The 12,469-nt window shown below is 38.3% G+C and overlaps 1 protein-coding gene across 3 annotated transcripts in view; it reads left to right on the top strand.

Moving 5' to 3' along the window:
- The window catches only part of jar (Myosin heavy chain 95F jaguar), a 562,711-nt gene that overhangs the window by 480,574 nt on the left and 69,668 nt on the right, over window positions 1–12,469 (top strand). For all 3 annotated transcript variants that reach the window (XM_067138002.2, XM_067138003.2, XM_067138005.2), the window contains one exon: window positions 10,748–10,868. In XM_067138002.2, coding sequence (XP_066994103.2) covers window positions 10,748–10,868 — 121 coding nt within the window. The remainder of the gene's footprint in view (window positions 1–10,747; window positions 10,869–12,469) is intronic.

Raw genomic sequence — 12,469 nt, forward strand, 5'->3', positions numbered from 1 at the left:
TCTCCAGCTTGTGGTATGTGCTTGTTGCAATTTGATTTTTGATACTTATAGATGTAATGCATGATTTTTTATTATAATTGTATAGTGCAATGAATGAATAGCAGTGTGATTTTTTATCATATGTGCATGTTGATAATTCTGTTATTCTGCAAACGCAGAATATTTTAACTCAAAGATATATATATGTTAAATTGTGACTAATCATTACTAATATTAGTTTAGAGAAAATCATTTGTTTAACAAATGCATTAAAGTAAGTATCATGAATTCTTTATTTTCTGGGGATATGATAACATTCTGTTGCTGGTAATTGGTCACGTATGAAAGCTAACTAAAACAGAATTCACTTAGTTAAGGAAAGAGATGAAGAATAGCAATTTACCAGTTATCATGTAACAATATATCAATTTACCAGGCATGTATTAGTTAGGAATACATTTGTAGAACACACAAAAGTAAAGCTTCATAAAGGTCCATGCTTTTTCGTGTAACCTTGATCAACAGAGGAAAGAGTATGTGTTGTTCACTCACTCTTTTGTTGAATCCTGAATAATTATTAAGTCTCCATGAGTAATTAGCCCATCAAGAGATTTTTCTGGGCTACTTATTTCCCAATCAGGAAATTCTTTGATATTAGGGTTTGTGGACAATTTTTCTTCCCAAATCAATTAGATGCAGATTTCCTACCAACATTCTGATAGCTAATTACAGTGATTTCCCATTGGAAATACAGAGTCACCATGTTCTTCTGTGCAAGCAATGTATTTTAGTATAGATAACATCTGGTCTGATGGGCAAAGATGTCCAAATCTCCAAATTGATTGATTGATTGATTGATTGATTGATTGATTGATTGATTGATTGATTGATTGATTGCCACTGTAACTCGTACTAACAAATGAACTAACAAGGCTCAGTGCTCATGCTCCTATCAATTAAGAAAACTTCCAGCAATCCTGAGAAAGTTGATATCCTCCAGACTCAATTGATATTGTCCTGTCTAGAATTAAGATTCCAATCATTCTTTTTCAGTGCAAAGTTTGGAGTCATTTTTTAAACACTTCTTTTTTTTTTTTTTACAACTTGTCCTGGTTGCATTAGTCAACTAAGGTGTGGTTGTTACACATTTAGACACACCATCTTTTCTATCTTTAGATACAGCATAGATGAACATCCAGTTCATGCCCGAACCGACCTTTAATGGGGAACACATCATCCACACAAGCAAGCAGATAAACCTGAAAATTAAGACCACCTACTTAAAAAAGAATCCTCGTAAGTGTATGACCTGACACTCACCTAACGAACTGATTGGTAAACATCAGAAAGACACTGTTCTTATCTTTCATCCAATTTCTGCAGGATACGGAATGTGAAAATGCTTAGAGCTGCTAATATTGATTCAGACCATTGTCTAACTAAGGTTAGAGTGTGGCTTGTACTAAAGTCCAATCACAGATCCCAAACACGGAAGACCCATTGATTTTCGATCAACAAACTCATGATGAATCAAAATGTCATTGATGATTACCAGAAAGAGTTTGAGTCTCTAGACTCAAACAAGTGGCAAGACATTTCCAAGAAGATTCAAGATGCTGCTACTCTTAACCTTTACATTGCCTCACTCGCAATATTGCGAGCGCAGAGAAAGACCACTACTATGCTGCGCCCTTAATAATATGAACGAGACATACATCCAATTATAACTATTCAGTACCCACAATGTTGACATCAGAAATTATTCACACTCCGTGAGTGTGTACAGCCATCTCTCTGTAGTAGATAGAAAGTTATGTAATGATTATCCGTTCATTCATTCACAAGTTATTAATGCAAATATGACACTCTGCTTTTATCAACAGTGGAATGTCCAGTGCGCAAACTGTAAATTATGTTGTCCGCCAGCAAAGGGTGCAGTCTTGCTGAATTCAAGGTTATGAGGGTTTTATCCAAATTAGAATCGGAAGATTAACATTCCAATTTAAGTGATTTAGAGAATAATGGTGATAGTAGTGACACTGAATATGATGAAAGTGCAAATATTGTCCAACAAAAAGAAAAAGAAGCTATACCTCTCCTCTGATGTTCCGGTGGCAGGGTAATGTGTTTGGTCCATTCGTGCATGATTTTGATGATCCAAATAGTGTTATTACTCTAGGTCTGAACCAACGCCTGAGAATATTTTTCAGTTGTAATTTTCACCCATTCTTATGCAAGAAATAGCAAATGAAATAAACAAATATTACGAGTTTGTCTCGGAGAAAACACAGCGGAATTCAAAATCATGTTTAGAACAGTGGAAAGATACTACTCCAAACACTTCCAAAGAAGACATGCTTTTTTAAACATATAGGCTACCTGCTTTTTTGGGTTTTGGACAAATGTGTATCACGAAACAGGACTAAGGGGTAGACATTTATATACTCAACTGACCTTCTCCAGTATCAAAGTGTTATGAATAAAACTCAGTCTGTTTTATTATTCCCATTTATTTCAGGATGACCCAATAAATGTACACACAAATATACACAAGTCTATTCAGCTCTGAATGGCCACACATACTAATTACTGTCTATTTACAAGTCTCTCTTCTGTACACACACTAAGGAGTCCTGGCCAGTTGGATTTACCTGAGTGCGGCTATAATCCTTACTTTCACTTCTGAGTCTAGTCACCTCGTACAGCAGCTGTGTGAAGACTGCTGGATTTGAACACAGGGTTACGGGCTGCACAACACATGCTGACTATTCATTGGTTCGACTCCAGAGACAGTCCAGTAATTCACAGTCACATGCAGTGAACAACCAAACAACAATGGCTCAACAGTATTCAACAGCAGGACAATACTCACAAAGCGAACATTAGCACAGGTCCAATTACCCTCATACCCATGATAGCGGCTTCCCTCGCTGACTCATGGTGATCCTCTGTCCACAGAAATACACACGCGTGCACGCACACACAGAGGTCTCTCGGGTAGTACACATCCTTCCATTCCGCATGTCGTCTGCAGTCCAGCTATTTGCTTAACACACACGCGCGCGCGCGCGCGCACACACAAACACACACAGATCGTTCATACCTCGGTGGGACACTGCAATGGCCAACACATCTGTTGCCCTCAGCCTAGCCACCAAACACCAACACACTAAGTCTCATACTGACTCCACCACGGAGTCTAACACTGACCGGCTGTCCCCGGCTAGCCTTTCATTTTATAGCTTGGGTGATGGAACCAGAACATTCGCGAGGTGGTTAGGGCAAAACATGCCTGTTGAATCTCCAAGAAACTCACAGGTAAGCCAGCCAACAAGAACAATATACAGAACTACTAACCATGCCCGCCAGGCCGGCTTGGACAGCCAAAGCGAGATCATCGGCATAAATTAAGCTCCTAGTGAGAGGCGGTTGTGGTTGGTCATTCGTATATATGTTAAAGAGGGTCCAAATGAAAGAGAGGAAATTCCTAAGATAGATCCTTGGCACATGTCAAAATTCTAAGGGCAAATATAGCCCAAGGTCAAATGCAGAGCTGTACTAAAAATTTGAAATACTCTCACTTGTTATGAGGAAGTGTAGTCTTATGTTTTACAGTCATCTGTCTCGAATGGTTAACACCAGAATATCTCAAATATTTCTTGATCTTTTTGTGGTTTGGAAATGTGTCACTCTATGGGCAACTGCAGGGTGATGTCTCTGAGACACTAGCTCAAGAAAGAAGTAAAAGTTTAGGACGTGGGTACATGGGTTAAAGGAGTGAGACGACAACCTGGCAAATATAGTCCAAAGACAAAAGACCTGCATTCTCCATCGAGATGAAGGAGTACTAGAAATCCAGAAAGGCTGGCAAGTGTTAACTGTGGTTCTAACAGACCGAAACAATATGTTAAAAAAAAAAAACAACAAAAAAAAAAAAAACACACACATATATATATATATATATATATATATATATATTAATAATAATAATAATAATAATAATAATAATAATAATAATAATAATAATAATAATAATAATAATAATAATACATATGTGCTTATGTACTACTATTTTAACAATAATTCTCAACTATTTATATCCAAACATATAAAAGTATATCATCAGTTTGATTTAATTATTTGCAAATTTATATACAGTAAAACATCGTTAATATATCCCCCACTAAGAAGTTTTCTCACATAGAACATCGTAAATTCGAAGTCCCAATTCCCACTGTATTAAATCTACAGTAAAACTTGGTTAAGAAGTTCCCACATAATAAGTTTTCCTCATAATAAGGCGTGCAATATTCTCGGTCCCTTGATCGGTCGCATTAAGCTATACGTATATTCTTCCCATTTAAAATGTTCTGGTATAACAAGGTTTCGTAGTTAATCAATTCAGATTTTTGAGTCCCTTGGGATATAAAACATCCACGCAATGCAGCTTATGGTTAAACTTCTCCCATCTCTGTGCAAGTTGCACTTTGTGTTCGACTGTTCACGCACTTGCGGAAGGTTCCTGATTTCACCGATCCAGTCCGTGCTTGCCAAGGCCATGCAATGTCGCACTGTGAAAACACAACACCAACTCTCACTCACTCACTCACTCACTGACAGACGTTGCGATACCACATCTGATACGATATTTTGATATCGATAAGTCACAAAATATTTCAGTGCTATGATAATAACACTCAATATCAGCAATATTGTTCAGACAGGGCCACATGGAGATAAGGAAAGAGTAGTAACGAATTAACAATCCAAAAAATATCATCACTCTTTTATTATACGCAGATGCCTCATGTACCAAAACTGCATTATCAAATAACAAGTATAATACTGATATTGGTAGTATAGTAACATCCCTCCACGCACAAGAAAAGAAAATCACGCACTGCATTCTCTCTCCCACCGTATGTCACGTGTTGGCATAAAATTGAATATTCTTTTTATTTTTACCTAATTCGAGCTAAGCATTGTATTCTCGTGTTGCTTGTAATTATCACATAACATTATTAGAAGGCATACACTAGTGTTAATGGAGAAAAGGTGTGGGAAACCCTGGAAAGAAAAGACTGTGGAAAGCAATGAAGGGAACTAGTGAAAGCAATGTATAATAATTGTTCCAGTTGTGTCCAGACTCCAGTGGGGAGAACAGATTGTTTAGAAACTAAACTAGACTAAGACAATGGATGAAAATCTAAAGGAAGCAAAGGTAAGATATGGAGGGGATATGAATGTTGTTTGCAGATGACATAGTGATCTGGAGAGTCAACAAAGTGCAAATCCAACTAGAGGCTTTAAATGACAATATTGAGAAATATGGTATGAAAATCAGTGCAAAACAGTGGTGATGACAAGAGGAGAAATAGAAGGAAAAGGAATCATTAGTATCAGGGGACAAAACCTTGAGGTTGTTGAATACTTCAAATATTTGGGAAATGAATTAATGCAAGATACAAGGTTGGATAAGGAGAGCAGCAAAGGGTACAAGAGGGAAATACTTTTTACCAGAATGTAAGGGAGCAGAGAAGTTCCTATGAAATGTAAAGAGAGAATGTACAAAATGTACTATACCGCTATCTTAACATATGCATCAGAGATTTGGACTTTGACAACAAAAAATGAGAGTAAAATTCAGGCCAGTGAGATGAAGTTCCTGAGGAGTATAGTAGGGAAGACAAGGAGGGACATAGTAAGAAATGTTGAGGTCAGAAAAGAGTTAGAAAAACTGAGTGACAGGATGGAAAAGAATAAATTGAGATGGATTGGACATGATATGAGGATGGAGGAGGGAAGGATACCAAAACAAGTGTTGGAGGCTAAGATAGAAGGAAAAAGGGCAAAAAGGAGGCCCAGAGCAGTATGGATGGACTCTGTCAAGAACAGTATTGATCATTAGAACATAGAATGAGGAGACATGAAATAAAATTCTTGCAGGGAAAGGAACTGTTTACATGTGTGCTGAGAACAGTGTTGCTTAACTCCAACTGCACCTTTATCACATACACGTAATGTCGCCTAAACTTTCCCATGGACTCATTTCTGTATCTAACTTCAAACCTGCTTTCCTTTTCTTCATTACCTATAGCATGAAAAGGATTAAATGGGAGAATAAACTTAATAGGCATACCAGTTTGACCATTCAGTATGGTATTTGCGAAACAGCCAGCAATTACCCATCATGACAACTAGCAGGAATGCTGGGACGATATAGGTTCTGAGAATAAGTTGCTAAATTTCTCATTTGCTGCTGTTAGCCTCAAAGCAGGTGCAAGGGGTGCGTGGAAGACAGAAAAAACTTGATAATAAGATGTAGCATGCTTGTACAGTTAAGCTAAGGATTGCCATTATATAAGTTGAAAAACTAGTATATTGGTTCCACCTAGTCAATACCTATAAGTTTATTTACAATTCAAAGTTGTAGAAACATAATATCAAAATAAAGTCAGTGAAATTAGTTATAATGTCATGTTCAATATCATGTTGAAAAGCCGAAGAAATCATGTGCAGACTAAATGTGTCTTTTACCGTGTTGAATAGGTGGCTGGACCACTTTAAAAATTGAGCCGGCATCGTTTATAAAACAATTCTTGGCAAAGCTGCAAGTGTAAGTGCACAGGAAACAAGAACTTGTGACACTTTTAACATCAATGAATTTGAGCTTTATTTTACCAAGTTATCCCAGACAAATCTCTAGTTTTGAAGGGATATTATGTGAATAAAATATTATTACTGAAATAAATCATGAGAATGGGCATCATTCCTTCTCCCAAGGCAACGGTCATCAGGCTGACGAGGCTTCATACTTGCTTCATTACCTTACCTGCCACTATTTAACCCTGAAATTGAATCTGAGTAGCATTCTAGGTCCTTCTTTACTCCATCAATAAGAAAATTTACCATTAGTTTCACTACTTGAATTTACCCCCAAAACAAAACAACTACTACAATCATCATCCGACTATACCAACTTATCTTGCCACTTAAACAAACTCATCACAATCGGCATACCACAAATGTATAAAATACCCACAATTTAGCTACACTCAGTCTCCATGTACAGATTTTTACACTTATAACATACCTTTAGGACATGGGACATTAATATAGGACATTAATAAACATGAATTGCCTCCTTGGTTCACAGACGTATGTACATAGTTTTGAAGGCCAAGCTTCATACAGTAGTAAACTCGTCGCATACGCATATATATATATAGGCTTGCCCCACGTAGCTGCAGCATCTCAAAAAGTCTACTGGTAGCAACACTTTACCTAACACATTTCCAAACGTCTCTCAGTCAACGCAACCTCGTTCAAAACCAGAATTTGCGGATTGGCTACTGAGTGGCCGATACATAAGTTAGCGATCTCTTGTGTTCATCCTCATTGACAAATTACAATCTTCAGCCTATATTTCCCGACTGTACCCCAGGTTTCCAAGCCACTTGTTGCAACACTTTCAACCGACTTCAACCATCTTTTTCGCTATTGTTACTGTTTTCCATGTTGCACAATCTTGAGCACACTATACTGCTATTATATATATACAAAGAAATCATTACAAAGACTGGGTTGCATTACTAGGTATTCCAGAAAATTTTCAAACTTGGCTACCTATCGATTGCTGTATGTATCTATGGTACACCCTATACTTTAATACTGTACACCTGTATGGAACCCTTCTCACCAGACCTCTATCCATAGATTAGATTCAGTAAACATAAATTTCTTTGTTTATATTCATTTAGAGCAGGATTCCCGTATGAAAATGTTCATTATACAGCCCTACAACAGTCTTTAAATCTGCGTATTCTGTCACAATGCCGTAAATTCCTAGATTCATTTGTCATTTTTTAATTGCTCCGCTCTCTGGTGAATTGCCTGCCCACAACTCCTTGAAAAAAATTAACTTATACGTACCAGACAGACGCACGAGGTTTAAGAATACATTGTCTACAAATTGGCATAGAACTGACTATGCATTCAGTGGGCCAATTGAACAAATATTAAGATTTCTAAACAAAGTGGATGTTGATATATTTAACTGCCCATTGTCAAAATTTAGAAATCACTTACACAATCTCCAGAAGTGACAATTACTTTCCTGCGCTTACTTGTACTATAACCTGTGCATATATTTGTACATCCTTTCCTTCTTATACTCCACTGACCTTCCTTTTTAGTGTGTGTTCTTTTTTGTTTATTTTTCTCTATTGTGTGTAAAATGGTATTACCATTAATAAAGTATTATTACTATCTCTTTTGGACATGATGTATTTCCTTGCCTCATCATGGGATTCAATACAGCCTGTAATAATGGCAAAAATTGCTTCAAGAAAACAGTCTTTGGTGGTGGCACTAGCAGCAGCGTTGTTATAGAAATCTGAGATGAAGAGTCAGAGTGCTCGAAAACCATATAAGAGAGGATGGAGATAGTAATTAGCTTCAATGGCTCCACTGCCATTGATGACATGGTAATCACTTGTGAGGAGCAGACCATTGATCAGATCTGCAAGGAAATTCAGGCAAGAGATGAGGAGAATGAAGAAGAAGAAGAGCAGGAGGAAGAGATTTTTCCAACACCATCATCCTGCAGTGCAGCAATCATCTACCTCAAACAACTGAGGAAGTTTGTGGAAGGTGTGGCTAGTGTGCCTCAGACCACATGGAAAGCAATGTGGGAAATAGAGAGACTAGTAAAAAACCCAACCAATCAACCCTGGAAAATTTCTCTTCCAAGTAGGAGTCTAGACTTTCATGCTCAGAAATGTATTTGATGTCTAATACAGTACAGTACTGCTTTTAGTACAGTTACTATCAAGCCTTGTAATGTTTTTAGTATTTCTTGTGCTAGGTTTAATGTAATACACTCATGTTCATAAAAAACAGAACCCTTGAACGACTAGAGATAGGAAGTTCACATTCACAGGACATGTTCATTAGTATATTCTGCAGAAACGATTAGCATTTCAGTCACCTAGGTTCAGCATGTGTCCTGTTATCTAGCAGGCACTGGGTTCTCCATGGGCACTGATAACTTGTTCCATGCGTGATGGCATCCATGCTGCATTCACCTGGTCCCACAGTTCATCTTTGGTGATTAGCATTGGGTCACAGCGCTGCATCCATCATTTCACCATATCCCACACATTTTCGATTGGCGACAAGTCCGGTGATCGGGCGGACCAGGGCAACAGTCTGACATCCTGTGACAACAAGAAGGCATGTGTTTGTGCAGTAACATTTGGTTGTGCATTGTCCTGCTAAAATATTGCGTCTGGGGTGTCGTGCAGAAAGGGTATGGCTGTGGGTCGCAGGATGTCATTCACGTAGTTCAAACTGGTCACAGTGCTCTGGACATGCACCAACTGTGATTTGTGGTTGTACGAAATTGCACCCCACACCATAAGGCCTTGAGTTGGCACTGTATGTCTTGTGTGAATGCAGTCAATGTGGTGTATCTCCTCCTGTCTGCGGCGAACCAAAAGGCGGTCATCATTTTCAAACAAACAGAACCTGGATTCGTCCGAAAACACTATCTGCTGCCATTCCTGTCCCCAGTGAAGTCGTTCCATACACCATTGCAGTCCCGCACGTTTATGCACATTAGTCAAAGGTAGGCAGATAATGGTCACTCCTAATAGTGTATGATGTGTTACACTGTTCCACTGTTGTGCCAGAGCCGAGGAAGACTCACATCTGTCCTGCAATGCCATTCAGATGAGGTGTCGATCTTCTCAGGGTTGGTCTGGGTAGTGCGACCAGACCCATCTCGACGAGTTCTACAGCTTTCTGAGACCGACGTATTTGAACACCTTCAAATATCACCGGACTGAGCGAGGATTGAACCTGCCAAGTTGGAGTCAGAAGGTCAGCACTTCAACCATCTGAGCCACTCAGCCCAGCCGATCACTTTTGTTTTTAGCCAAGTGTTGATGGTCAATAATAACTGAAATTTCATCCTCAATAAATAAGTTAATTTATTACTAACTTGAGACAAAACTACCTATGTATTCACTTCAGAGGTTTTACTTGTAAACTGTAAAAACAAACTCATAATTTTTTCTAGATTTTTTTTTTTTTTTGAAATGGTTAAATGCTGAATATATACCTTGACACTATATAAAATGAAAATTTGTAAGCAGTTTGTATTAGATTTGGGCTAGATATAGGTCAGGTATACAGAGGCAGGGCATATTGGAGGAGTTCAAGCAAGAGTACAAAGTGAATGGGCTAAGGTGAATTTCTTCCATTGTTCAAGTTCATTTCTAGGTTTTACAAGTTTTCTTTTAAAAATGCAATATACAAAAAACAAGGAGGCATGTCTTTGTGGGAAAGTGCATTGGCTTGAGGTTGTGGAATCATAAACCGATAGAGATCTCTTTACAATAATAAATTATGGGATTCAGCTCTTTGGTTTCTAAATAACGCAACATCCCAGTCCTATACTGGGGCATGTCTTAACTTATTTTGGGTAGATGGTGCTTTTTAAAATTTATTATACAGAAGCATAACATTTCTTATTTTGTTGGTGTTACTTGAAGTAATTTGAATTTTGATTTAAATATGTTGAATAGTTGAAAAAGCTTTCCTACATTTAAGACTGTAACTAGGTAACTTAGAAAGTATTTTATTTTTGTCTTAATATTCTAAAATAATAAATAATAAAATGGTCTCTGATGAAACAGTAATAAGTTGTGTGAGCAAAGGAAATATTATAACTGATCCAAGTCATTAATGTACTTGATTTTTGCAGATCAACCTTGGTACGGTCTATGCAGGATGCCCAGGGCAAGCAAAAGTATGACTTAACAAAGTGGAAGTACTCCGAACTACGAGACACTATCAATACATCATGCGACATTGAACTGCTAGAGGTATGTGTAGTGATGTAGGCTGTCCTTCTATCTTCACTTAAAAAACTGTAACTTCTTTACCATTTGTTAGTCTACTTGTATCTCCTCAGAATATTACACGATGGTGCATAGTGTAGTTCAGTTGTGAAGTCACTCCGTTTAACACCACTCGTATCCATGCATAAACTATCAATTAGTTACTGCAAGTGATAGTAACTGTTGAATAAGTGTAACATCACTGTCTTGAGTGAACATCATGACTATGGAGCAGTACAGTCGAAGGTAACATCATTCAAAGAAGGCATGAATGAGTTTTAATTTATTTAATGCACACAATGTGCAAAGAATTAATATAAAAAATATTAATCTTCGTTACAAAATTTCACCAGTGATTCCGGTCGCTGTTTACAACTTAAAACATGCTACCTAGTACAGTGTGCACCACATCCTGAACATACACAGTTCAAACCTGATTCATGATAATGCTTTTTATTACATAGTTTATAATGGAACCCATGAACAGAGAACCTTGTCAGCAAGTGTCACAGTCCATATCCACCTTGAACCCACTCGCGATTTAGCATGGCATCGGTAGAGTAGAAATCTTCCCAGATGGCAGCCTTCTTCGATCGTAGGTCTCGAAGCAGATGTATATAGGGTGTTGTTGCTGGAAGTAACAACTGTAGCCTTAGCTCTTCCACATAAAATCCCTCTCTGCATAGCTCATACACGAGTCGGGAAGGAGAATATTTGAATGAGTTTTAAAAATGACTGGAACAAGCAACCATGACTGCAGGCAGGGCCACCAACCCCACGGAATAACTGGACACTCTGCACTCGAACTTCTGTGAAATTCCGGCATCTAAAAGTGCTGAGCTTGAATCCATCAAGCAAGAACTCTCAGCACTTCGGCTGAGAGCTAACAAGCAAGCTGATATACTGGACGCTCAAGAGGAATCATCTTCTTGTACACGGTGTTAGTGAGTGTCCCAATGAGGATACAGCTGTAAAAGTTCTAAACACTCTGAAGGAGAAACTGAACATAGAACTGACAATGGCCAGCATTGACAGGTGTCACAGACTTGGAGGACAATGGCAGATGCAATGGGTAATGGGAAAAGACCGACAATAGTGAAATTTGTTAGGTACCATGAATGTGAAGCAGCGTGGCGTACTAAACGGGCTCTGAAGGGTACTCAGCTGTTAATAACAGTCTCTTACTCAGATGAGGAAGGAGATGCTATACAAAGCCAGGGAATGTGTGGGCAGGCGAGCTTGGTCACAAGATGGACGTGTCATTTTAGTGGACAGGGGTAGCAAAAAAAATTTGTAAATATACCTGCTGAACTAGATTCTATGTTTATGTTATAGTGCATGTGCCTTTTTTCAGTTAATTTTCATGTTATGTGTGTGTTTGAGTGCAAGTGTAAGTTGCTGATACAATACGAAGTTAAGAAGCATGCTTTCTCTCCTGGCTATGTCTTTATTACAGAGTACCGTTATGCCTCCTCCTAAGTGTGGCAATGACTCCCAACTAAACAGCGGGCCTACTGCTTCACCTTCCCCACCCTCCCAGCACTTCCTCCCTTCGCTACCATCGCCGTGTAACACACTTGAGAAAG

Source organism: Anabrus simplex, chromosome 1 (genome assembly GCF_040414725.1).
Source record: "Anabrus simplex isolate iqAnaSimp1 chromosome 1, ASM4041472v1, whole genome shotgun sequence".
Taxonomy (NCBI): domain Eukaryota; kingdom Metazoa; phylum Arthropoda; class Insecta; order Orthoptera; family Tettigoniidae; genus Anabrus; species Anabrus simplex.